The sequence below is a fragment of the Peromyscus californicus genome, unplaced genomic scaffold (assembly GCF_007827085.1).
Source record: "Peromyscus californicus insignis strain IS unplaced genomic scaffold, ASM782708v3 Scaffold_23__1_contigs__length_62951481, whole genome shotgun sequence".
Lineage (NCBI taxonomy): Eukaryota > Metazoa > Chordata > Mammalia > Rodentia > Cricetidae > Peromyscus > Peromyscus californicus.
Genome location: NW_026294534.1, coordinates 4144141 through 4168450, shown reverse-complemented (window position 1 = coordinate 4168450; position 24310 = coordinate 4144141). Strand labels below are relative to the sequence as shown.

Below are 24310 nucleotides of genomic sequence, written 5' to 3'. Positions count from 1 at the left end.
AGAAGGAGCTGGCTCTGTCAGGCTGGTCTGTTGAAAATGTGGAATTTCAGATTAGGTAGGGAAACGTAGCGAAGCCAGGTTTATCAGAGCGGGAGGATGGCATTCCTTGACCCGTCTGCCTGTTTCACAAGCACTTGAGACGTCTCTGTGAAGGATCAACCCCAACTCTGCAGCTGCCACAAACTGAACTTGCTTGACCACAGCTATTATCCCACAGTTATAGAATAAGTCTGGCCACCCCACTACTCCTTTAAACCGTGGGATGTATTGCCGAGTTCAGGATCGTGAAAAATCAGTAACAGTGAAAAGTTTCTGACTGCACTCACCCAAAAATAATTCAAAAGCAAGTGTGAAATGAATTCTTGGTATTTCTGTCAGGGCTCCCCAGATTTGTGTTGTAACTTCAATGAACACACAGTAGGGGTACACTCTCACTGCAGCATCAATAAACCCAGGCTCACATTAGAGACTATCCTATGCTGAGAATTTTGGGGTTTTTTTTTTTTTTGGTTTTCGAGACAGGGTTTCTCTGTGTAGCTTTGGGCCTTTCCTGGATCTTGCTCTGTAGACCAGGCTGGCCTTGAACTCACAGAGATCTGCCTGCCTCTGCCTCCCAAGTACTGGGATTAAAGGTGTGTGCCACCACCACCACCACCACCACCACCACCACCACCACCACCACCACTACCACCACCACGCCTGGCACCAGCTTAATTTTGGTGTTTTTATTGCACGAAGTTTTCTGCAATTATGGGGCCAGGATGGCTTAATTACAAAAGGAAAAACTTTAAATATTTTTTACCATCATGTCTCAACACACCAATCTCTAATTTATGTATTCTAGGGTTGTCTTGTTTTACAAAACTTGATTTGTATAAATCATTGTTTGAGTTATCAGCTTCAGTTTCACAAAAATTACCAAAAAAAATTTGGCTTCAGATTAGGACAGAATTTTCATCAGCTTCTGAAATGATCTTAAACATGGTTCTGTTACTTTGTACTAAAGATTTATGCAAAGTGACATTTTCAGCATTATGACTGTTGAATCCAAATATTGATCAGCTCTGGAAAATGTCGAAGATGCTGCATCCTGCAGTATGAAATATCCACTGAAGATTCAGTTCTTTATGCAAAAATAAATAGCACACCCATCTCGTTAGTGTGCCCATTGGCTTTCATCTTTTATGAATAAGCAAAATTCAGTGTTTACTAAAGAAGAATTGGTAAAACAAATTTCTTTATGACTTATTATCAATGATGTTAATAATGTTAAAATGTCTAGAATGAAAGGGATCACAAATGGAAGAAGTTCAAGAATGCTTGTCTAGTCTGATATTGCTTTTCCAAGTCTGTTATTGCAAAAGCAAGAATAATTCCACACTTCACCGCTATTGGTCCAGCATTCATGTCATAAGTAGGACAGGAACTGCCAGTCAGCTACCTGAAACTAGCTCATGAGAAATGTCTCTGTTGTTTGCTAGAGCAGGGAAAGTCCTTCCATGAGCTCACAGAACTGAAAGCCCATGGCTTCCACCTCTTCCATGAAGGTTGATATCATTCACAAACACTCCCTGGCTCCTCATACCACACATCATATAAAAAATGGATGCTACAAGTATTTCACAACATGGACCTTTTTTCTTCTTTCTGTCTATCTTTGCTTTTTTTTTTCTTTTTCTTAGGTTAAATAAAGACCAAGACTGTCTAGCTCTCTGTTCCTGGAAAAGCTTGTGGTCAGATGGTCAGCTCTGCCTGCCAGATGGAAAGTGAGATTTTCAGATCCCACCCTCTGTCTCTTGAACACTTGCTGGCTCTTGGTCTTATTCCCCCCACTCCCAGATACCACACACACACACACACACACACACACACACACACACACACACACGAGCACAGAAATAGATCCCTGTCATCAAAAGACAGTCAAAGCTTCTGATATGTATCACTAAACATGGCTATAACTCTAACTGACATTGTTCTATGTATTATAGCTCTCATATAAAAATATAATAATTATAATATAGCAACATATAACTAATGTATTTATAAAATTCTAGATTTTAAAATTAACTTTAAATCTCAGTCCATGAGTTAGAATTTCAACATGACAAAAAGAAACAACTATATTTGTGTGTTTGTGTGTATTGTGTGTGTGTGTGTGTGTGTGTGTGTGTGTGTGTGTACAGGAAAAGGTGTGAATTCAGTGTAGGTGAGCCATCAGCAGGGTAACTCACTGCCCCAAGAGAAAGCCATCTCCCAGATAGTTTTACTTGAGGCATTAGAAGTTAGCGCTTCAGTGTGTGGTTCTTAGCGGGCACTGTTCAACAGAACTTAGGTATGTATTTGAAAGGGGGAAATGTGGGCACATACATGTACATGGTGCAAAAACAGTGTGAAGATGACTTCTGGAGAAGATGGCCTGTGATACGACAAGATCAAAGATCCGAGGCCTCCTTGAGGAATGGTTCTGACACCAGTCTCCTTGCACTCCAGCCCCAGATGAGACACAGCAGTCTCCTGTAGCTAGAGTTTTCTTGTCTGACCCACAGTCAGGACAAATCTCTATCACCTGCCAGTCCCACAGCTGCTCAGACCTGACCAAGTAAACACAGAGACTTATATTGCTTACAAACTGTATGGCCATGGCAGGCTTCTTGCTAACTGTTCTTACAGCTTAAATTAATCCATTTCCATTAATCTATACCTTGCCACGTGGCTCGTGGCTTATCGGCATCCTCACATGCTGTTTGTCATCATGGCGGCTGGCAGTGTCTCTCTGACTCAGCCTTCCACTTCCCAGCTTTATTCTCCTCCTTGTCTCGCCTACACTTCCTGCCTAGCCAATGGCCAGTGTTTTATTTATTGACTAATCAGCAACACATTTGCCATACAGAACATCCCACAGCAGTCTCCTCTTCTTCAATCAGAAGATGGGGATGTCCACAGCTTCTGTGTCCACAGTGCCTGTTACAGCAGCCTCCACTGATAAGTGCAGTGAGTAACGGCTTGCGAGTTTGAAATAAAACAGATACTCATCACGGCTCACTCTAGAATAAATTCTACCCTTTACATGAGAAAAAAAAATTGTAGGCTTCAAAAATTCACCCAGATTAGAGGGCATGGAGTGACAGTGAGATTTTTAGAATCAAGGAGATCTGGGCCCTGGGGCAGGGACAAGGACAATGAGACCAGAGTGAGCCATATCGCTGGGCGTGGACATTACAGTTCTCTTTAAGATGGATGATAGAGTGATCTCTGGAATTTCATGAGCATCTTTTTGATGGAATTTAACACCACAGTAAATCTGCAGTGTGCTGTGTGTGTGGTATCCAGAGGGCCCCCCCTTGTCAATCATTAGAGTATTTGGCCCTGAGTCTGGGAACCCTTCAGTGCAGGGTGAGACCATAGTGAACACTCTTCAAACAGCTCAGCTACTCTGAGCATTATGCCTAAACTGCTCCAAGGAATCATGCCGTTCTGGAGGGAGAAAAGTTGGAAAGAAAAGAAAGAAAATCTAGCTAAGTAGATTCTTATTATGTTTTAATTTATTCTGTGAGGATTTGATACATGTATGCAATGAAATAGGGTCGTATCCATCCCTCCTATTTTCCCTCCAAGATCACCCGGAATTGCCCTCCTCCCATGTCCCTATCTCCTTCTCCTCTTCTTTTTCCTTGAATGACCCATCCACTAAGTCTGATTAGAGATCTCTTCATGCATGAGTGTGGGGCACCATGGGAACCCACCAGTTTCTTACCTCTACTACACTTTGTCTTCCATTTGGAAGTGTTTCTCCTGTCATTTTTAGACTGATTTCATAGGCTTCTCCAATAGTTTTGAAAGAAATTATAGTTTAACAGTTTTGTAGAATGTATTATTTTTATTTCACTTTCCCTAAATCTATTCTACTATTTTCAGGCATTTTCATTATTTTTTTCAGAACTTTATGTATGGTATTGTATATATAAATATACAATATCATATATATATATATATATATATAAAATTTGCATCCCTACCTCTACTTCTGTGCCTTTACCCTCATTATTTTGCTTTATGTATACATACACACAGAGAGAGATATTTGTGTGTGCGTGCACACGCATGTGTCCTGCTGAGTCAATTCAGTATTACCCATATGTACATTTAGTGCTGACCATCTGGGATTTCACAACCTACTGGGGTATTCATCCCTGGAGAAGACTATTTGTCAGCCTCCATCCATTTACTGTAGCTTGTCACCTGGGGTGGGGCCTTGTGAGATTTCCCCATCCTCCTTGTCTTGTCAGTTGGTGTTGTCGTTGTTCAGGTCTTGTTTAGGTGGCCATATTGTTAGAATTTCTTGGGTGCCACTTTCTGTCATATAAAGACGCAATCTCCCACCTGACAACCTACTCCTCTGGGACTCTAGCTGTAGAGACTCTAGCTATAGAGCAAGCACTCTAGCTATAGAGACACCATCCCCCTCCCCCAAGCCCTCAGATCCTCAGTCCTGATCCTTACCAAGGTGGTAATTTCTACTTCTCTACATTCCAATTGTCCTGAGCATAGAGGAAATTCTATCCATGAAGGAATCACGTTTATGTAAAATCATGAGTTCATCAACTAACCCAAACAGAAGCAAGGGTGACTGACCCCATAATGAGAGAACCAAGAGTTTCAGCACTGACAGGCCAGAGCCAGCTGCCCAGCTCCAACAGGTGGCTTTGCCATTGGTTGCCTATACTGTAGGGAATCAGGGTGTCTTGGATGGGATGGACTCACTGATGGTAATTCTGCAAAAGAGAAATGTCTACCTTGAGGGAGCAGGGGCTCAGTGGCGTTTTTTACTTTTTACTCCACCATCATGGCACAGGCATTAAATTCAGCAAACAAGAAAACTGAACGATAGAAATTAACTTGCTTTTTCAAGCTCATCAGAAAGCCAGCTGTAGACTTCACAAGTCTTAGGCTCTGTTGGCAGTCTCTCTTTGCTCTTTGGTGCCTTCGTTTCCATGGGAACATGGTTTTGTAACCAGAGTACCTGACATCCTTTCAATTAGCTCCTGGTTTGACTCCAGAGGTCATAAACTACCTTCCCGCTTTGATAATGAAATGCTTGCAGTATGTCGTTGGAAGCAATCTGTACAAACAAATGTGTCGACATACTTTCCTTTCTTCATCATATTTTTTTTCTGGTTTTGAAGTATACCTTGTATCTTTTCTCCTGGATTTTTACATATTCTTTAAAAATTTGCTGAAAATGACTAGTATTAGAGTACCATAAGGCTTTGTAGCTCAGAAGTAGGGTCAGACTTTTTCATAAGGACCATGGCTCCCCAGTAACGACACTGAGACTTATTAATTATGAAAGCTCAGCTTTAACCCATCTTTTAATCTACATGTTCTTTTACATGGCTTGGTTACTTTTACTTTGTAATGATCATGCTGTTTGCGTCCTCAGGCATCTCTGCCTTCTTCTTCCAAGCATCCTTTTGCCCCATAAATACTCCTAGCTTATTGGCCATTCAGCTCCTTATTAAATGAATTTGAGTGACACACCTTCACACTGTACAAAAAGATTATTCCACAACATGGAAGCCTAACGATATTCCCTGGCTAAAAATCAAAGAGTATGCACCTGGGTTTCTAGGAGCATCTAGGAGAGTTTCCCATTCTTTTGTTTGTTTTTTTTGAGACAGGGTTTGTCTGTGTGTGTATCTCTGGCTGTCCTGGAACTCTGTAGATGAGACTGGCCTCAAACTCACAGAGATCCCACTGCCTCTGCCCTCCAAGTGCTGGGTTCAAAGGCATGTCCTGCCACTGCCCAGTGAGTTTTCCAGTAAGACAGTCTGCAGAATTCAGTTCCCCCTTCTCTCTTTTTCCCTCTCCCTCTCTCTTTTCCTCTCCCTCTCTCCTCCCCCCTCTGTGTGTGGAGATGCACACACATGTGTATATATGGCTGCCTCAGGGACCAGCCTCTAAGGCAGCACTCGGGGGCTGAAGAGAAAACCCACAATGTTGGCACGTCCTGGACTTTTTTATCTGAAGGGTTTAGGAAAAAGACACTCACACATTCTCTTGATTGTTTCCTTTATTCATCAGCCTCTTCTGACCAACTGGGCTGGATTCTGCTGGCTTTCCTACAGCCATACTGAAGCGTACTTATCAATTGTTACATAAAGTATTTCCTCGTACCAGAGTCCCTAACCTTAATTTACATGTCTTACTGAAGGGGAGAATCACATGCCTCCATGGTCCTAGCCCTTCACTATGCATTGTGTGCAATACACAAGAATACAAGAGCCCCAGCTGTGTCTGAGGTATCCTGTGTCCAAGGTCATGGGATGGCCACAAGGCCCCCTCAGTGAAACAATTATTATTTTCCACAAGGATTCTTTAAGGCCTTAAAGTACTTCTAAAAACCATCTTCATTCTAATCTCTGTCCCATACAGTGATTTTGCTAAATTCCGAGAGAGAGTACAGGTAACATGCTTTTCATCTCTCTTATATGATTAAAAATAAAGTCATCCCAATATCCCATGTACATTTACATCTAAGTAACTTATTGCAGATCAACAGAGCATAAGTAGACAGAAAGCATCTTTTCACAGACAGCTCCCTTGCTGGCAGGGTTTATTCTGGGCTACCAAGAAAGAATCAATCATTCTTTTGTCTGTCAACAAAGTTAATCTTACAAGGAATCCTAAAGGAATCACAAACCTAAACTATGTACATAAAAGACAATCAGTCGGCTGTACTTTAGATCCTCAGGGTGCATACCCATCTACCACTAGTTTCTTATATCAAGGGACTGAAGGCAGGAATGGTACAAAGAGTTAATCATCACCTTTGATCAACAATCAGCCTTAATAGTTGGGCTGCTTTGTATTTCTTAACCTTAGCTGTGTCTTCATGGACATTAGATTGTTCTCTGTGGTTTTTTTTTTTTTTTATCTTAAAGTTATTGTCAAAACATCTGATCTAACCCGAAATTATCACAAGGCTTGTTTCAACCAAATGATGCACACCGAGATCTGTGCCTGTATCTTTTTAGCATTAAGAGAGTTAGGGACAGGGTCTGGCTTCCAGAAAATTCAATTGTTCTCCTTAGTCCTTAATCTGATCTGCGATCTAAAACAGTTCTTTAGGTGGAACTCAAAGGTCTAGCTGTGAAACAATCCTTGTATATACTTTTGTTCATCAAAGCTATGTATAAGCTGACATGATTATCATCAGTTAGATGGTACAGCTTAGGGAGGGAGTCATCTTCATAATGATTCGCAGGTAAAACTGCCCAGTAGAATGGGAAGTTTCCATAAGATAAACACATTACCTTACAGGCAGTGGGGAATTTCCCCACACCCAATTCAACCATGCCAGACATCAGAGACAACAGCAGCAAGCATGCAAAGGCACAGCAGAAGCAAAAGACATTCTGGGGTCTGGGGTCTCGGAGGGCCTTGCCTAACAGAGATATATCCGTCATGGTGTTTCCTCCTGGTGGTTCAACACCCTGAACCTCAATCACCACCTGCCGCTCCTCTGACATGGCCTCTGGCATGTATATGCATGCCTGTGGAGGCCAGAGGACAATCGAAAGTGTGTCGTTCCCCAGGTGCTAGCCATCCTGCATGTTTGAGAAAGAGTTGCTCTTTGGCCTGAGTTTCAGCAGTAGACTAAAAGTCTGGCCAGGGAACCTCAGGTATCCTCCCATTACCATTTCCCAAGCTCTCTGATTACAGAGTCTGTGATCACACATGGCTTTTTACATAGGTTCTGGGGATCAAAACTCTAATTGTCCTGTTTGTAAGGAAAGCACTTTATCAACTGAACCTTGGTCCAGCCCCAGAATTCAGCTCCTCACTGGTGAGTAAAAAATAGACAAAACCATATTAAACCACTGTGCTTGTCAGGATACGGCCTCTGTTGCTGTGATGAAATACCATGACCTCACACAAGTTGAGAAGGAAAGGGATTATTTGGCTTACACTTCCACATCTTAGTCCATGACTGAAAGAACTCAGGACAGGAACTGAAATGGGCAGGAAGCTGGAGGCAGGAGCTGATGCAGAGCCCACGGAGGGGTGCTGCTTACTGGCTTGTTCTTCAGGGCTTGCTCAGCCTGCTTTCTTATAGAGCCCAAGACCACTAGCCCTGGGATGGTGCTACCCACAATGGGCTGGGCCCTCCCCATCAATCACTAAGAAAATGCCCTACAGCTGGATCTCCATTTTCTCAATTGAAGTTCCCTCCTTTCAGATGACTCTAGCTTGTGCCAAGTTGACACAAAACTAGCCAGCACAACTGATCCTTGTCAACTTGACACACAAGCATATCACTGCTAAGTCCTAACCTTGCCTTTCTTGTTCATCCCCAACATCACACATTAACATCAATATCACAATACAAAACATTTTACAAACTTCAAAATCCCACTGTCTTTGCGATTTCAAACACGTTAAAATTCCATCTCTTTTTAAGCCCAGGGTGTCTTTTAAAACCTAAAATCTCTTTATAAATTCAGCCTCTCAACTACGGGCTCCCATAAAATAAAAAATAAATTAGTATTGTCTTTGAGAGAGAACCATGGCACATTTTCAGTCTGAGCAAAGCAAAACCAAACTCCAAAAGTATAAATAGCTGAATGTTCAATGTCTGGATCCACTCAATCTTCTGGGCTCCTCCAAAGGGCTTGGGGTCACTTCTCCAGCTCCACCCTCCGCAGCACACACAGCTTGTCTTCTAGGTGCCAGATGGTTCCACTCCACGGCCGCTGCTGTTCTTGGTGGTCATCTCATGGTAACTGGGCATCTCCAAAAATGCAGCTGGGCTACACTTTCACCAGTAGTCTCTCCTGGGCTCTCTTCAGGGACTCTAGTCCTGCTACACAAGTAACAGACCTCTGCTTCTCTCCATGACCCCTTCATGCCCTCAAAACCAGCACCGTCTGAGTGGCTCTTAACGCTATCAAGGTCAGCTGCCAGTATGGTGCCGCTTGGCTGTTTCTGGAATACAGTTTCTGTGTGCTGACCCTGAGGAAACACAGGTCCTAGAAGACTTTACCTCAGTGATGCTGGTCTCTTCTTACCACAGCTGATTCTTCAGCCCTGGCTTACCAGCATTCATTGTCCCAGCAAAACAAAGGGTTTTTTTTAGTGGTTCTAGTCTCCTGTTAATCACAGCTGATTCTTCCGATCCACCTGGTCTGACACCACAGATTCTTCACACAAATGGCCTGGTAGAGTTGGTGCTTCCCTCTGACTTCACAGACCAGGCCTCCATCATCCACACTGCTCTCAACAGTCCTACCTTCCAAGCTCCCTCAGAACAGCCCACTGAACTCTCAATACTCCGTGGCTTTTCTAGCCCCAAGTTCTAGTCAGGGTTTCTACTTGTGTAATGAAACACCACGACCAAAAGAAATCTGGAGAGGAAAGGGTTTATTTGGCTCACACTTCCACATCTTAGTCCACGATTCAAGGCAGTCTGGACAGGAACTAAAACAGGGCAGGAACATGAGGTAGGAGCTGATGCCATGGAGGAGTGCTGCTTACTGGCTTGCTCCTCATGGCTTGCTCAGCCTGCCTTCTTATAGCACTCAGGATCACCAGCCCAGGGATGGCACCACCCACGATGGGCTGGGCCCTCCCCCATCAATCACTCATTAAGAAAATGCCCTACAGGCTTTGAGGGCATTTTCTCAATTGATTTTCTGCCCTCTTGGGTGACTCTAGCTTGTGTCAAGTTGAAATAGAACCATCCAGGACAACCACCAAAAGGAAGACAGTATTTTACAGCATGTGTAGTTAACGTGCCACTGGAGGTCACATCTGAATCTCTAAACGCGAGTCCATAGCCGAATTTAATGTGTGTGTAAAGACACGGCAAGCCTAGGCACAGCACACGTCTTTTCACTCACTGTAGCGTTCTCACTTCCATTTCTTACACTCTGTAAAGAGTATGGGTGAATACTTACATCTAGATGCTTCTCTCCTTAACACAAATCCTTTGAATTGGAGAAGGACCAAAGCATGAAAATCTTCAACTCCTTGATTGTTGTTCACAGGAACTCAGAAAGTCTACGATTCCTTCTACCTCAAAAGCAGCTTCCTCCCATGCGGGCTTGAGCTTATAACCAGCATTTCTCAGTCATAAAGCAGCATTCCCACCCTATCACATTTTTTTCAGGTCCTTAAATATGAGTGTTTTGCATGTTTTCTTTTTATTTTTCACATTACTTCTTGATGCCTGATTCTTTACACATACACACACACACACACACACACACACACACACACACACACACACACACACACACACGTCTTGTTTTCTTTAAACAAGGACTCACTATGTAATCCAGACCATTCTTAAACTGTTGGGAATACTCCTGTCTCAGCCTTTGGGTGCTGGAGTTACAGATATGTGCCACCATGCCTGGCCTTAGTGTCTGATTCTTAATTCAAAGAGTAAGAGTTTCTACACTGCTCTGTCCCCTGCCCCCTCTCTGTCTCTCTCCATCATCACCCAGGCACATTTGCCAGTTTTATAGAACTTCCAGAATTTTCTGGCTTTTTGTTTGTTTGTTTCTTTCCTTGTTTGTTTTTGTTTGTTTGTTTGTTTGTTTGGGGGTGGGTTTGGTTTTTTTTTTTTTTTTTTGGCGGGGAGCATTCTGGAGAAAGACAATTATTGAAACTATTTCAGGAATGGTTTGATTTGTTGTTTTAAAGGACAGATAATCTGGTTGTCAATTAAGAGTTGTAATGGGATAGTGAATAGTAATTTTTAAAAATAACCATTTCCTGACTATTTAAAAATAATAATTTCCTGATACTGAACGACCACTTTAGTTTCAGCCCTTGGCCGATTAGTGAACGTTTTCCAACTCCTCTGTGCTGAAGCTTTGTAGAGGCTCGTGTCTTCCGTAGTTCTCGGAGGCAAGGCCTTAACGGAAGGAACTGGGCACAAGACAGGGCACAGAGGCAAGACGCCTGTGGATGCAGCGCCTCACTGACGCCAGGGCTCTTCCTTGCACTGTAGTTAAGGGAATGAGAATTAATATTCCTGCTGACATGTTCCATGTGGCTACCGGCCTGCATGAATCTGAAGTAAATGTCTCCAGTTCCTCAGTGGAAAATGTGCGACTCTGAGAGAGCAACTTTAGTTTCCAGGGAAGGATATGTGAGTGAGATCCTTTTCCGAGAAACCGGCCCTCCATCCCAGCACACCCTCCCCGCTCCTTACAAATATGCAGCACTTCCAATGATTTTTTTATTCCTCTCTGGAAATTACTTTCTTATTTTATGGCATTTTCACTTGAAAGCACCACTCTAAGTGTTAAAAGTACTGTGTCAGACTGATGAGAGAGATGGCTCATTGGTTAAGAGCACTGGCTGCTCCTCCAGAGTACCTGAGTTCAATTCCCAGCACCCACATGGTGGCTCACAACCATGTCTAGAACTCCATTTCAGGGGAGATCCAATGCCCTGGCTTAGGATGGCACCAGGAACACACAGGATCTCATAGATGTACAAGCAAGCAAAACACTCATATACATCAAGATAAATAAGCAAATAAATAAATAAGTAGGGAAAACACTACTGAATGTCAATTCAATTTAAATTTGAAAAAGGTAGCTAATTATTCTAGAGTTTGTTTTTTTGTTATTGTTGTTGTTTGGTTTTGTTATTGTTGTTTGGTTAAATTATACATTGACTATTTTCTTCTTTGGTTTTGGTGGCACTGGGATCAAACCCAGGACTTTCCACATGCTAGGCTAGTGCCCTGTCATTGTGCTACAACATTAGTTCCAAATAGTACTGACATATTGACACTGATTTTTTCTTTTGGCCTGGCCTATAGACTACTATAATGTATTTTATTTTAATAGACAACTAGTGGGATATTTTTTTCAAGTTTCAGTCTAACCAACTTAAGTTTTAGCATTTGTTTCCTAAAATCTCAACTGTTCGTTTAAACATTTAGCATTTCAAAAACTGAAATAAATTATGAAAATAATTTCTCGTACTCAATAAAGCAATTATCTGAAACCCAAGCCCATTTACAAGGTATTTGAATGCCATGGAACTGTGACTGTATGTCAGTGTGTGGCTGAGTATGTACAGACCTGGAGGAGGTTTGGGTGTGTTCTGCGATTACATGGAGAGTCTGGCTTTCTTTCAAAACCCAAGGCAGGAAATGTTGCCTGTGCAGTAACTACAGGGATGGATCAAAGCGTTAGCAAAACTGTCTCTCCCATCACAGCTCACCGTTTGAGACACAGCAGCTGCAGAATTATTCGTACAGTTTCCTGTTTTCAAGAATATTTCCTTCACAGAGTACTAGTTATGGGGAAATTTCAGTTTAAAAAGCACTGTGGGCCAAACTGATTTACAATATGTGATACGTGCCATTTCCCAGAGAAAATGAAAGAAAATAAATAGAAACAGAAAGCAACAGGCGACGCTCTCAGCAAGGAGTAACTGTTCCCTCCCCTTGTGCTGCTTTTGAGTAATGGACGATGGGAATACCCACCTCAGGGTCCAGAACTCTCAGCATGAAGACATGGGAACATCCTCAGACAAATTCAAGGTCTTCCAGTCCTCCTGGAATGTGTGAGAGCAAGGCAGCCTGAAAGGAAAGCATTCTGCAAGAACCTTCAGTCATAACCACGGAAGAGGGAGAAAATGCCATTTCCCCCCTTCCTTGGTGACTCTCACTGTCTCTGGTAGGGGTCCCTGGTCAAGGGGTAGACGGTCACTTAACAGAGCAGGGAAAGACAGGAGCCATTCCAGGTGGCCCATGTGACTCCAAGGTTTAGTATAACCGCTCACTTCTTCAGGAACGTTTGTGGTTTTCCCATACATGACAATCCCATATTATCAAGCAGTCCTAGGGCAGCCCACCAAGGAGTCATTATGGGTGGGGTGAAGAAATAAATGATATATTTGGTGAGTGTATATTCTCTCAATCCAATAATTTTTTCTGTTTTTCTCAGATGCATTTTTCATAATTAAAAAGCATCAGTGTGACGACTCTGAGGAAAATAACAATGTGAAATGTGATATTTTACAGCACACATTGGTTTCTGTTTAGACTGTAGATCTCTGGCTGCATACTGTCTTTGTTCTGGTGAAATCCTGGAAAATCTGAGAACACTGGTTGAGAAAATTCTCTGCTTAGCTTCAAGATGACGTTTCAAATGCCCAGTTTATTCTTGAACTTAGCTATGGTCTTAATGAATGAGTAAAATCTCTGTATAACTTTTCTGGCTTTATAATGTGAATCTTTGATTTTAATTTCATTGCATACCACTTACAGTTTAGAAGCAATCTATAGTCTAATGTGCAGTGAGCACTCGGCTCTCCATGGCCTTGGCATAATCCAGTCCGTGTGGTGCTTTCTTGAGAGTGTGTGTCAGATTTCTTTCTGATAGAAGTTCAGTCTCACTCCACACAGGGATAAGGTCCAGGACTCCCACCAAAATCTCTGATTGTTCAAGTCCTGTATGGAACTTGAGGGTGACACCTTCCCATGCATCCTATGCTTATCCTGCCCTGTAACTGAAATCATCTCCAGAGAAGTTATCATGCCTAATGTGATGTAAAGGTTATATATAAAGAGCTGCCATGCTGTGTGTTGTGTGGGGGAGTGATATTGGGAAAATGTTTGTACACTTTCAATACAGATGAAGTAGTTTTCAAATATTTCCATCTGTGGCCAGTGGAGTCCATGGGTGTGGAGGCTGTGAGCCCAAAAGGCTGGCTGTGCTTGCATTTCCTTTTATTATCAGGCTATGCCTAGGTATTTTCTAATTCAAGGAACTCAACCACCAAAGCTTGCCTTGGTTCCTTCTCTCTTTAAAGAACTATCTATGTCTCCTTTGTAGACAATTTTACCTTGCTACGTGCTTAGAGTACTAAGACGGAAGGGAACGGTAGCAAGCATTCTCCATACTGCCAACTAGAGGAAAACTAACCCTGTTGACTTAGCTGTGTGTGGTGATACTGCTTTTCCTCAGCATTCTAGAGCTAATGCACCTGCCCTTGTCTCCCTTCCTTGAAACTGCCCACTCTCAATTGCATAACTTCTTTACTACAGTTTGACCTTGCTTATAAAGACATGGTTAAAAATGATAAACATTTAAATATACAAAATCTGATATTTCTTCAAATGGTCAATACAGTTAAAATGAGACTCTTGTTATAGTGTTTACTTTCTCATTTATAAAATAACCCCGGAAAACCAGCAAATTCTCTATAGATTTTAGTTTTTACTTTTTGTAAGAAAAAACATACAATTTGAATACTTAGTTTAAGAGAAACTGGTGACATTCATGTAGATAACTATTGTAGTAAACATGAAATTAAGCAGGTATTAAAGTCAAAATGCCCATTTTCAAAACCATTTTCTGAAACACGAAGTTAGGGTTTTCATAATGGCCAAAAAAAAAAAAATTGTCTCGGTAAAGAGTAAGTCATTGCATTTAAATGTTAGTGTGACTCCTGGCTCCAACCAGTGAGCTGGAGCCAATATTTTACCTTCTGTCTGTCTCTAAATTCTATTGAATCTAAAGTAAAAACTTAAAGATGTATTGCTTTCATAGAAGTAACAAAGTCTGAAAAGTGGTTCGTTATTAAAACTGAGACTTTTAAAAACAGTGTGTGAAAGAAAAGGGCAGATGCCATAGTCCAGGGGATTCAAAGTGAAAACTACAGAGAAGCCCAGAGCTGTCTGCCAGCAGACCTCCTGGATGGGGTCTGACTGTGTCTTGTGTGTCTACATCACTGCTGCTGCTGATCTTTAGTCCAGCCAAGTCATCTCCAAGTCAAGAATGAAAGAGAAGTTATGGCATATAAGTGAAGCATGAATACCATTAAAATCGCTCAAAGAGTGCCCACAAAATGTCAATAATTGGGAATAAATAGATTTGAAACACGGAAGTACTAGTCGAAGGAAGTAAAATATCATTGTGGTGGGGTTGCCCTCAACTGTCATCCCACTGGCAGGCTGAGGCAAGGGAATCTTGGCATCCAGGTCAGTCTGGGCTGTATGGTCATAGAATGTCTCATAATAAGAGGAATCCTCATTAATTATTGTTCCCTTTAATTCATCAATTAAAGACAAGGGTTTAATATAATAACAGCATGAATTTATAAAATTCTGAAAAAAAAATTGTCCTGAAATATGTTCACACAGTAATGACAGATCAAAGTTCTTCAGTCAGTGTGAAACTCTTAGGTATAGACACAATACAGAGAGAGTGTAAAAAATTAAAATAAAACACAAAAGCACATATGCCAAGTGTTATAGAAGAAATATTTATGGTAAACAATGTGCACTCAAAGCCACAGCAGGAATCATAAGACAAAAACCTCAACACAGGTAACACAATTGTACCGTTAGAATATCAATCTTTTTGGTTAGTAGTAAATGTCCTGGGAAACATAAATGTTGATGAATATTTGTACCTGCTGACAAAACAGAAAAATATATAGGAATCAACATATTATAGTATTTATAAATGCACGTGCATGCATAAAATAAAGCAAACTAATTAGGAGCATCTATCAGTTACACATTCCTCAGATGATATATATTCCAACCAGACAAGAAATTTACCAAAACAGATACTACTCATGACTGTAGAATGCTAACACTTGAAAAAGCAATTAAGTAACAAGACATACGCAAAACATGTGAAGACCAGACTTCTTCAGAATAAAACACTGCATTTAAAACAAATAAAAGTTTAAATGAATGATAAATGTATTTTTTAAAATATATCAAACAAAAATACAGAAATTAGTGTGTTAGCAAAAGGAATAATACATGATAAGGTTGAGAATGCATCTTTAATAATACAATGAAAATAAAGAAACACTTCAAGTCTCAGCAAGGACAATACAGAAAAACACAAGTAACACATTAACAACAAGGAGGCAATGTGGAAAAATTAAGAGTTTGAAATCTATAAATATAAAAGTTTCTACAACATGAGCCATTTTAAAATATGAACTATCCAAACAACAGAACACCACCTCGTCACACCAATAATCAGAAAATAAAATAGAAATAGAACTACCTGTAAGAAGGTAGTTCTTCTTGAAGTTTAAAATTTAAAAATTCTGCCTTTTTGCTTTCCTTTTTAAAAGTTTTTGTTTGAGAATTTCCTGCTTGACTATAATGTATTTTGATTTGATATAATTTGATTAAATCCACCCCAGCTACCTCCCCTCTTGTTTTCCCCTTATCCCTGAACCACTCACTCCCTGGCAACTTCATCTGCTATTTTTGTAAACCCAGTGAGTTCAGTAGATGCTGTGTGTAGGCACCTGGGTATGGTACCATCCACTGGAGATCCCCTGGAGAATGGGCAGCCTCTCACTGGCTGCATTGCCCAGCAGCTCTCAATTGCCAATTGCTCCTCAGATGGGGTGGGACTCCATCAGCCCCACACCACCTGTGCTGTGATGCAGACTGGCTTCTCATTGTGCAGGTCCCACCTGCTATGAGCCCACCTGTGCAACAGCCCTATCAAGCAAAAGCTGTTTCCCTGCAGACATCCAATACCATTATAGCAAATAGTCTTGAAACTTGATGCTCCTAAAACTATGCATTATCAGACACATTGTGTGGACTCCTACTGGTAATAAACATGCAACATATAAAACAGACACTAGCAAATCAAACGCAGAAGAAAAATGTAAAGCATAATCTCATTTAAATGTTTTATATATGAAATCTACAAGTTAAATTTATTCTATATGTGTGTGTACCTTGATAAAAAAATGTAAATTGTTCAGTATTGTCTTTTTCTCCGATGATGATGATGATGATGATGATGATGATGATGATGATGTGATGATAATATGAGGATGGCAATGTGATGAGGTTGATGAGGATGTGGTATGATGTGATGAGGAAGAAGAGGAGGATGTAATGATGATGATGTGATGATGATGATGTGATGATGATGATGTGATGATGATGATGATGATGTGATGATGATATGATGGTGGTGCTGGTGGAGTCAGATTTGGTTGATTTCACATTGTTTCTCTTTATAGTATTATTTTCCAAGCTTTTACAATTAGACTTTTCAACAACCATTTTAAAGTCTTTATTTAAAACTTGAACTTTCCCCCTAGATGTGAATATCTCACATGGTAGGTGTCAGAAATAATGGAGGATAACCTCACATGCTTAAAGACTTCATCTATGTGTCTGGCCTTCTTGTGCTGAGACAATAAACTAAAATGACCACATAGTAAGGTTTATGTTCTTGGGGGGACAGTTGTTGGGGCTCAAACTCAAAGCCTCAGACAAGCCGAGCGTGCATCGTTCCATCCAGCACAACCCCCGGTTCCTAAGAGTAAGTATTTGGAAGTCGTAAAGCTTTTCTGTTAGCCAAAGTGTCATCACACTCGTACGTCCTGAATCACGATTCACAGTGGCCAAGAAACAGCAGTGCAAATGTCCAGCTGAGGAACTGAGAGAGAATGCGTGGTGGATATTTGAACATGTGTGTGAGTATATGTACACATGAATACCATTTCACCATAAGAAATGAAGGAAATCCTGCTATTTCAGCAATGTGAATAGAAACAGACACGATCAGGTTCAATGAAATAAGCCTGGTACCGAAGATAAACATTGTCGCCCCTGCGTGACTCTGAAACAGTCGGTCTTGTGGAAGCTGTGAACAGAACGCAGGTGGAAGGTAAATGATCAGTGGGTGCCAAACTGCAAACAGGAATAGGTTCTGGTACGATGTTGTACAGCGGAGTGGCTACCAATTAACAACAAGCTACAAGAAAGGATTTTAAATATTTTCTCATAAAGAAATGATAAATGACCTAATCTAAGCCTGGTACAACACATACATATATTGAAACACTGCTTGGTACCCTATAAAAACACACAATTGCTATTCTTTCGTTACTATTATTACATTTATTAATTAAATGTATTGTGAGCACATATATTTTCTTCTAAAATGAACAGCAAGAGAATGATGCTTTTATTTTCCAAGTGGTTGTTTAGTCACAGGCATAGGAACCTCCAGGACAATCAGTGGAGATCCAGTGGCTTCTGTGCCAGGATGGGCTGGCAACACATCTGCTGTAGATGAAGCTGTGTGTCTGGAGCTGATCCGGGGTGTGGGTCATAGAGAAATAATAGGTCTCGGGAAAGCGGAGAGCTGTAGGAGCAAAGGCTTGGAGTCCACTGTTCCTTTTGGAGCTGGGTCTGAAAGGTCCCAGTGTTGCCCTTGAGAAGGAAGCACTTGGAATTTATGCTTTGGGAATTTTCTTCTCCCTTTCCGAAGTGTCCGGTGGAATGATTTGAACTTTAACGTGTACATGGCTCCCAGTGATATTCTCAAGATATAGAGGGAAAAGGAGAAAGGTAGGAGCTATGGCATTCCTAAACAAGGGCCTATTGGCCCACACTAATTGTATTATTCTGTCTATAACGGTTTTAGTTTAAATCAGAACCCACCTTCCGAGTAATGTTGGGAGGCCGTCTTATTTTGTGACCTTGTGAAAAAAAATATTACAGTTCTTAACATTTTAAAGTGCTGATCAAACAATCTTCGGGGTCTCATTTGTGTTGCTCTCTATAACCATTTTTCATTGTAGATTATGGTACTGTAAATGTATACTTCGATAAATGACTGGTCTATTGCTGAGATATATGAAAGAAAATATACAATAGAAATGTCGGAGCTGCAGATCTCATTAATTCAGTCTTTTTTCCGTATTCTTCCTAGGCGAAGGTGAAGTTTACCTTTGAATGCCTAAGAAGAAATGACTATTGTAAGCATCACGATAAACATATTGAAGCATATTCTATTGAAAGCTTCTTTGTGGTTAATTGAATAGATGTGCTTGGTTTCTCATATAATATGTACTCGTTCACCATTTATTTGTCTAGGCATTCTGATCTCTACTGCAAATGTAATGGTGAAACTGTTCAGTTCATGCTTTCAAGTTGATAGTTGGGTGTGGGAATTGACACAAAAATGGGCAACTGTGATTGAAAGCAGGGGGAAGGCTGTGTTGAAGAGTAAACAGTGTGACCTCACACAAGGAATTTCCTCTCATCCACTCCTGAGGGATAAGTGAGATGAGCGATACACTGGAAATCCGTGGGAGGAAGGGCAGCCTGGCTCACACCAAGTGCTCCTGAGACTGTAGGGCACTGGGCTGTGGGAGGGGTGGGAAAGATGCTTGGATTTCATGAGGTGGGTGCAAGCAGTGAAATGCCATGGCGAATCACTGTTGTTAACATTAGCCAAAATTATCAATACATTTGTTAGTCACTGAGCCAAGCACTTTCCATGGAATGAAGAATGTCACTTAATTCTTGAAACACATCTCTTGCCTCTCTTTAAGATTTTCAAACACAGGGATGATGTGATGAATGTTCATTCTAAAACCCATGAGAAAAATCACTAGATAAAAATGAAAACAGCAGCTTTAGCTGCCAGGCGGCTTACACAGCTACTTACAGTATTATACAAACTACAGCAAGACGCAAAACAGGAAAAAAATAATAATAATTTGTTTCAGTCATCACTTTGACAGTTTCAAAGTACACACTCAACAATTTTAAAATTCAAACAATGTGTTTTTGGAGGAAAGAACAGGATTCACCTAGAAGAAAAAGGAGAACAGAGAGAGAGAAAGAGGTGAGAGACAGAGAGAGACAGAGACAGAGAGACAGAGACAGATCAGAGAAGTTGTTTGGAAGTTGAGGGATGCGTGGGAATTACTAGTGAAAGAGCCAGAAGCTTCAGAGTGCAGAGGGTCCACACCAACTTATTAAAGCGTCAGTTCCTGGGGTCACAGAGGGTGTATCAAATGGGGACCCGCTTCCCGTGAGATGCGGAGACCCCTCCTGTCCTCTCAGCGTCACAGATAGAATGAGGGTCACCGAGGGAACTGTAGGCAAACAGGACTTCCGGTGCTTGACATCTGATCCGTTGGCCCTCTCACTAGGCGGGACTCCTTGGTGTTGGTGTATGGATTAGGTTAGTGGTCGCATTCCTGTTAAGGGTTGAATGGTGGCCGAGTAAACTCGGTCTCCATGTCCATCTGGAACCAGAAGCTCTGATTGCCAGTCTAGGAGTGTTCTGTACACTTACAACGCCCAGCACGGCCTGTCCCCATGTGGGAATCCAAAGCACACTTTGGGAGCACGGCCTGTTGGCAGCACAATCCTGAAGGCGAAGGACAGCTGGCATGAGGCTGTCCCCTGCTTCCCCCCAACCCTCGCGCCCCTTCCTCCGCATCCTTGGGCTCTAACCTCCCTGCTCTTCTCCCCCCAGGGCTCTACGAAACCTTCCTAACCAATGATGAACCCGAATGCTGTGACATCAGGAGCGAGGAGCAATCCGCACCCCCACCCAAAGGGACCGTGGACAGAAGAGACTCCTGTCCCAGGACGTCGCTCACAGTGTCCTCGGCCACGAGACTGTGCCCCGCCCGGCTGAAGCTGTGTGTACTCGTCCTCATCCTCCTTCACACAGTGCTCACGGCCTCCGCGGCGCAGAACTCCACGGGGCTGGGCCTGGGCGGCCTCCCCACGCTCGAGGACAACTCCACCCGGGAGGACTGAGCGCAGATAGCCGGGGCGCGCGCGCGTGCGCACCGCGCAGGACTGGGCAGGTGCACACGCTCCTGCGCGCAGAGCATTGGCCACCCACCCGGGATGGGCACCTGCTGCTGCCGGGGAACTGAAACCCACCCGGGTGCTTTACCCTCGGACTTCCCACAAGACCTGTGGGTAACATTCAACAAGATGGGCCCGATTCCCAAGGACACAGCCGCAGCTTTTTACCGACTAAGAGGCTGCACGTGACTCACTTTCTCACACCATTTTATACACTGTGTTTTAACGTTTGGAGGGTTTTTGTTGGTGGTGGTGGTGTTGGTTTTTTGGTTTTTTTTTGATTTTTGTTTTTTTGTTTGCTTTTGAGTTCGGTTTGGGTTTATTTTCTGTTTAGTTTATTTCATTTCATTTTTCTGCACTTGAAATGCAGGATTTCTTTGTGGGTGAACTTAAGTCTCTCCACTGTCTATCTATCTATTTCTAGTCATTGTGTGTCCATCAGATACTTCTGTCTACGTCCAGTCAGTTTCTAATAGAGGAATGACCGCTATAACCTCACGGTGTAGCAAAAAAAACAAAAAAAACAAAAAAACATAAAACAAAAAACAACAACAAAAAAAGAAAAAAAACAAAAAAAGGAAAAAAAAAGAAAAGAAAAAATAAAAATAAAAAATTCCCTAAGCCTCCTTCCAACCCATGGACGCCACGCCCTGCAGGCCCTGCTGGCCCTCGCCTTCTGTCCCCAAGCAGACAACATCCGCTTGCTTCTGTCTGTGTCTCGCATGGTGGGTGTGTGTCCCGCACAAGCCCAAGCAGAGGGAGCCAGGGCCTAGCGGTTCCTCTGGATGGTCCAGCAGTGCGCTCAGAGAGTCAGGCAGCGCACAGGTTTTATGTGGGGAAAAACAACAACAACAACAACAACACACAATAAAAGAGTGAAACATGCTCCCGTGAACCGAGTCGCTCCGGTGCCCATCCCCAGTTCTTTCTTCCTGGCCAGGCAGATAGGAGCGGCCCACAGCCCAGGGCCAGCGAGCAGCCCCTTTTGAACACTGGGAGCTTGTCTCCCAGTGATGGGAGCAGAGACCAAGAACACAGATCCAGACTTCTGTTTCTCCCTTATCGTGGTGGAAGGGATTCTAGTATCCAGAATATGTACCATTTTATCCCAGTATTGTCCCAGTCTAGGGTTCCAGTTTCTTCCAGGTATAAAATGTATACAGTTCTGCATTATCACAGAGGAACTCTCCTTTTTAAAACAATCGACACATCAGCCATTTTTACTACAGTGTGAAGCGTCCTCACTCCAGCAAGCTCTAGGCGGCTGAGAAAAATAAGTCCAATCACTGTTTGCATTTTTCTTTCCTTTGTGGGAGCATTTCACCTGCTGAGTGTATATGAATTTGCTTTCTAAAAAGGCTTTTTTGGGTTTACAGTAGGGGCCAGTGGAAGGAAAGTCAATAAGGGCTGTTTTTACAAAAACAAACAAAACAAATAATTTTAAAAAAGACACTTCACATTCCTTCCTATTCTCTAACTACACTTGGGAAGTGCACTTTGGGTAAGTTTGCTGTGTGGCTGAGAGATGAAGGAAACCATAGACAAGGTCCTCTTAGTGAACAAAATTTAGTTGTTAACTTTAGAGCTATTAAACACCCCCAGGGCATTTGTTTTCATTCAGAAAGATTCTATCCTCTGCATCATGCTTAACCCTGCGACATGCGTACAGTATGCATATTTTGTTTTGAATAAAATGTTTTGTTCCAGTCTGTTAAGAATATTAAAAAATAATAAAGGTATTGCTTAATAAAATTGCTAGAATTGTTTAGCAGTACACGCACAAATATTTTACTAGATTCTTTGTTTTACTAGTGTTCTGTTGAGAACTGAAAACCTAAAATGGTCTGCATAAATACAAAAAGAAAAAAAAACACCAAAAAAAAAATGCAAAACTCTCCAGTTTCTTTTTCCTTTTCTTTACAAAGAATCCTTCCCTCCCCCCTTACAAATGGAGATTTATTTACAGGTGTGTGCACTCACACACACACACACACACACACACACACACACACACACACACGTAGACACAGATACTACGTTTTAATTTGTGAGAACACAGTGCTCTTTGGGGATGTAAAAGCTGGCAACCGTGGCTTCAGGAGGACTTCGGGAGGACTTCAGGAGGACTTCGGGAGGACTTGCTACCCACATGAGGTACAAGAAGGATGGCTCCAGGAAAAAAGACTCCCTGGAGAGCTGTGTTCAAAGGATGCAGGGTCAGTGACTGAATTCTGGGAATGCTGCCTGCCCCTCCGTGGAAAAGCCACTCCCAAACCTGATCTCCTCAACACCCATCCCTCCAACCCATCCATCTGTGCTGTAACCATTTCCGTTCTTGAAAAAAATATCATGTCAATAAGAAAAAAAAAATGCTTCCCCTGTTGGCTGTTACTAAGAGAAGCTGTGGTTCTTTCTAAATATAGAACAGCATAATAGTAACTATAAACTAGAACCCTGGATGGATTGTGGAGGGGACATGCTTTCATTTTCTCTTAATACTCTTTGCAATCCATTAATGGTGTTTTCTCCCCAAATGTAAGAGATGGGCAGCTTTGCTGTCGGAATGAAGACAGAAGAATGTAAAAGAAAAGCTACATGACCTTCCCTTGGAGACAAGCACCCACAAGAGACAACCTTAGGTGCTAGCTGAAGCAACATACGGCTAAGTGTTAACTCAAAACCAAGACTTAGATGAGAAGAGGGCGAGAGGGCTGGTAGGGAGAAAACACACACACACACACACACACACACACACACACACACACACACACACACACACCATCAATGCAGAGATCACTGGGATAATCTGTAACTCCCAAAAGGTATTTTCCTTGTTGTCTTCAGTGCCTGAGGTTCATCATTACGGCAGGTGTCCCCTCTGCACAGCTCCACCTGAAGCAAAGGAAAGCAGAGGGGGAATTCCAGTCAATGGTGGCTTTGAACAGGCAGAGGACAACCCACAATGCAGCTGCTCCCGCAGGTTTCCCAGCACATACCGAGTATGTTTAACATTGTGCACATGTTAATTCTGGCAGAATAAATTCCAGTCCTGCTCCTCTGGAGTCATCTCATTCTGTTTTCCTCGTAACCGGTGTCCCCCTGCCTACTGGATAATGAGCCACAATATTAAAACAACTACCTCTCAGGCACATAGAAAATCAACAAAATTATACCTGCATCGTCATAGATATATGGAACAAATGCCCCTGAGTTCATTATTGTCTCTTTTTTGGCAGTAGGGAATTCCAGTTTGTGAACCACATCGGTCCTGCTAAGCAGAACACCATGTAATGCCATGGGATTATTTGCTCTGCTATTTACATTTTGCCAATTCATTGTATTAGGTTTTCTTTCATTACAAAGGTTGCATCGTTCCCCCATACCACAATGTATTAAGGAGAAGTTGGTCTTTCGTGTGCCATCACTACCAATAGTGTTGGTCCCTGATTCACTAATGAATTTATGCCTTTTATGCAATTGACCCTATACTCTTAAGTGAAAGAAGGCAGAAAGAAAAGAAAGACAAGACAGAAGAAGGAAGGTTGGAGGGAAAATTAGCTTTGAAGTTCATGAATAATAAGTTCCTTCTACTGGGGGAGGGAAGCAAATGAGAGATGTAATTAGATATCAGAGCCACATGCAAAAGACATGGGT

The 24310-nt window shown here is 42.0% G+C and overlaps 1 protein-coding gene across 2 annotated transcripts in view; it reads left to right on the top strand.

Annotated features, from left to right (window-relative positions):
• Positions 1 to 22430, top strand: part of Nalf1 (NALCN channel auxiliary factor 1) — a 535729-nt gene extending 513299 nt beyond the window's left edge. The window contains exons 3-4 of one of the 2 annotated variants that reach the window (XM_052751630.1): positions 18753 to 18798; positions 20313 to 20427. In XM_052751630.1, coding sequence (XP_052607590.1) covers positions 18753 to 18775 — 23 coding nt within the window. In that variant the 3' untranslated portion in view covers positions 18776 to 18798; positions 20313 to 20427. Of the gene's footprint in view, positions 1 to 18752; positions 18799 to 20312 lie in introns of both variants that reach the window. The other variant, XM_052751629.1, reaches the window with a different exon arrangement.
• Positions 22431 to 24310: the final 1880 nt, after the last annotated feature.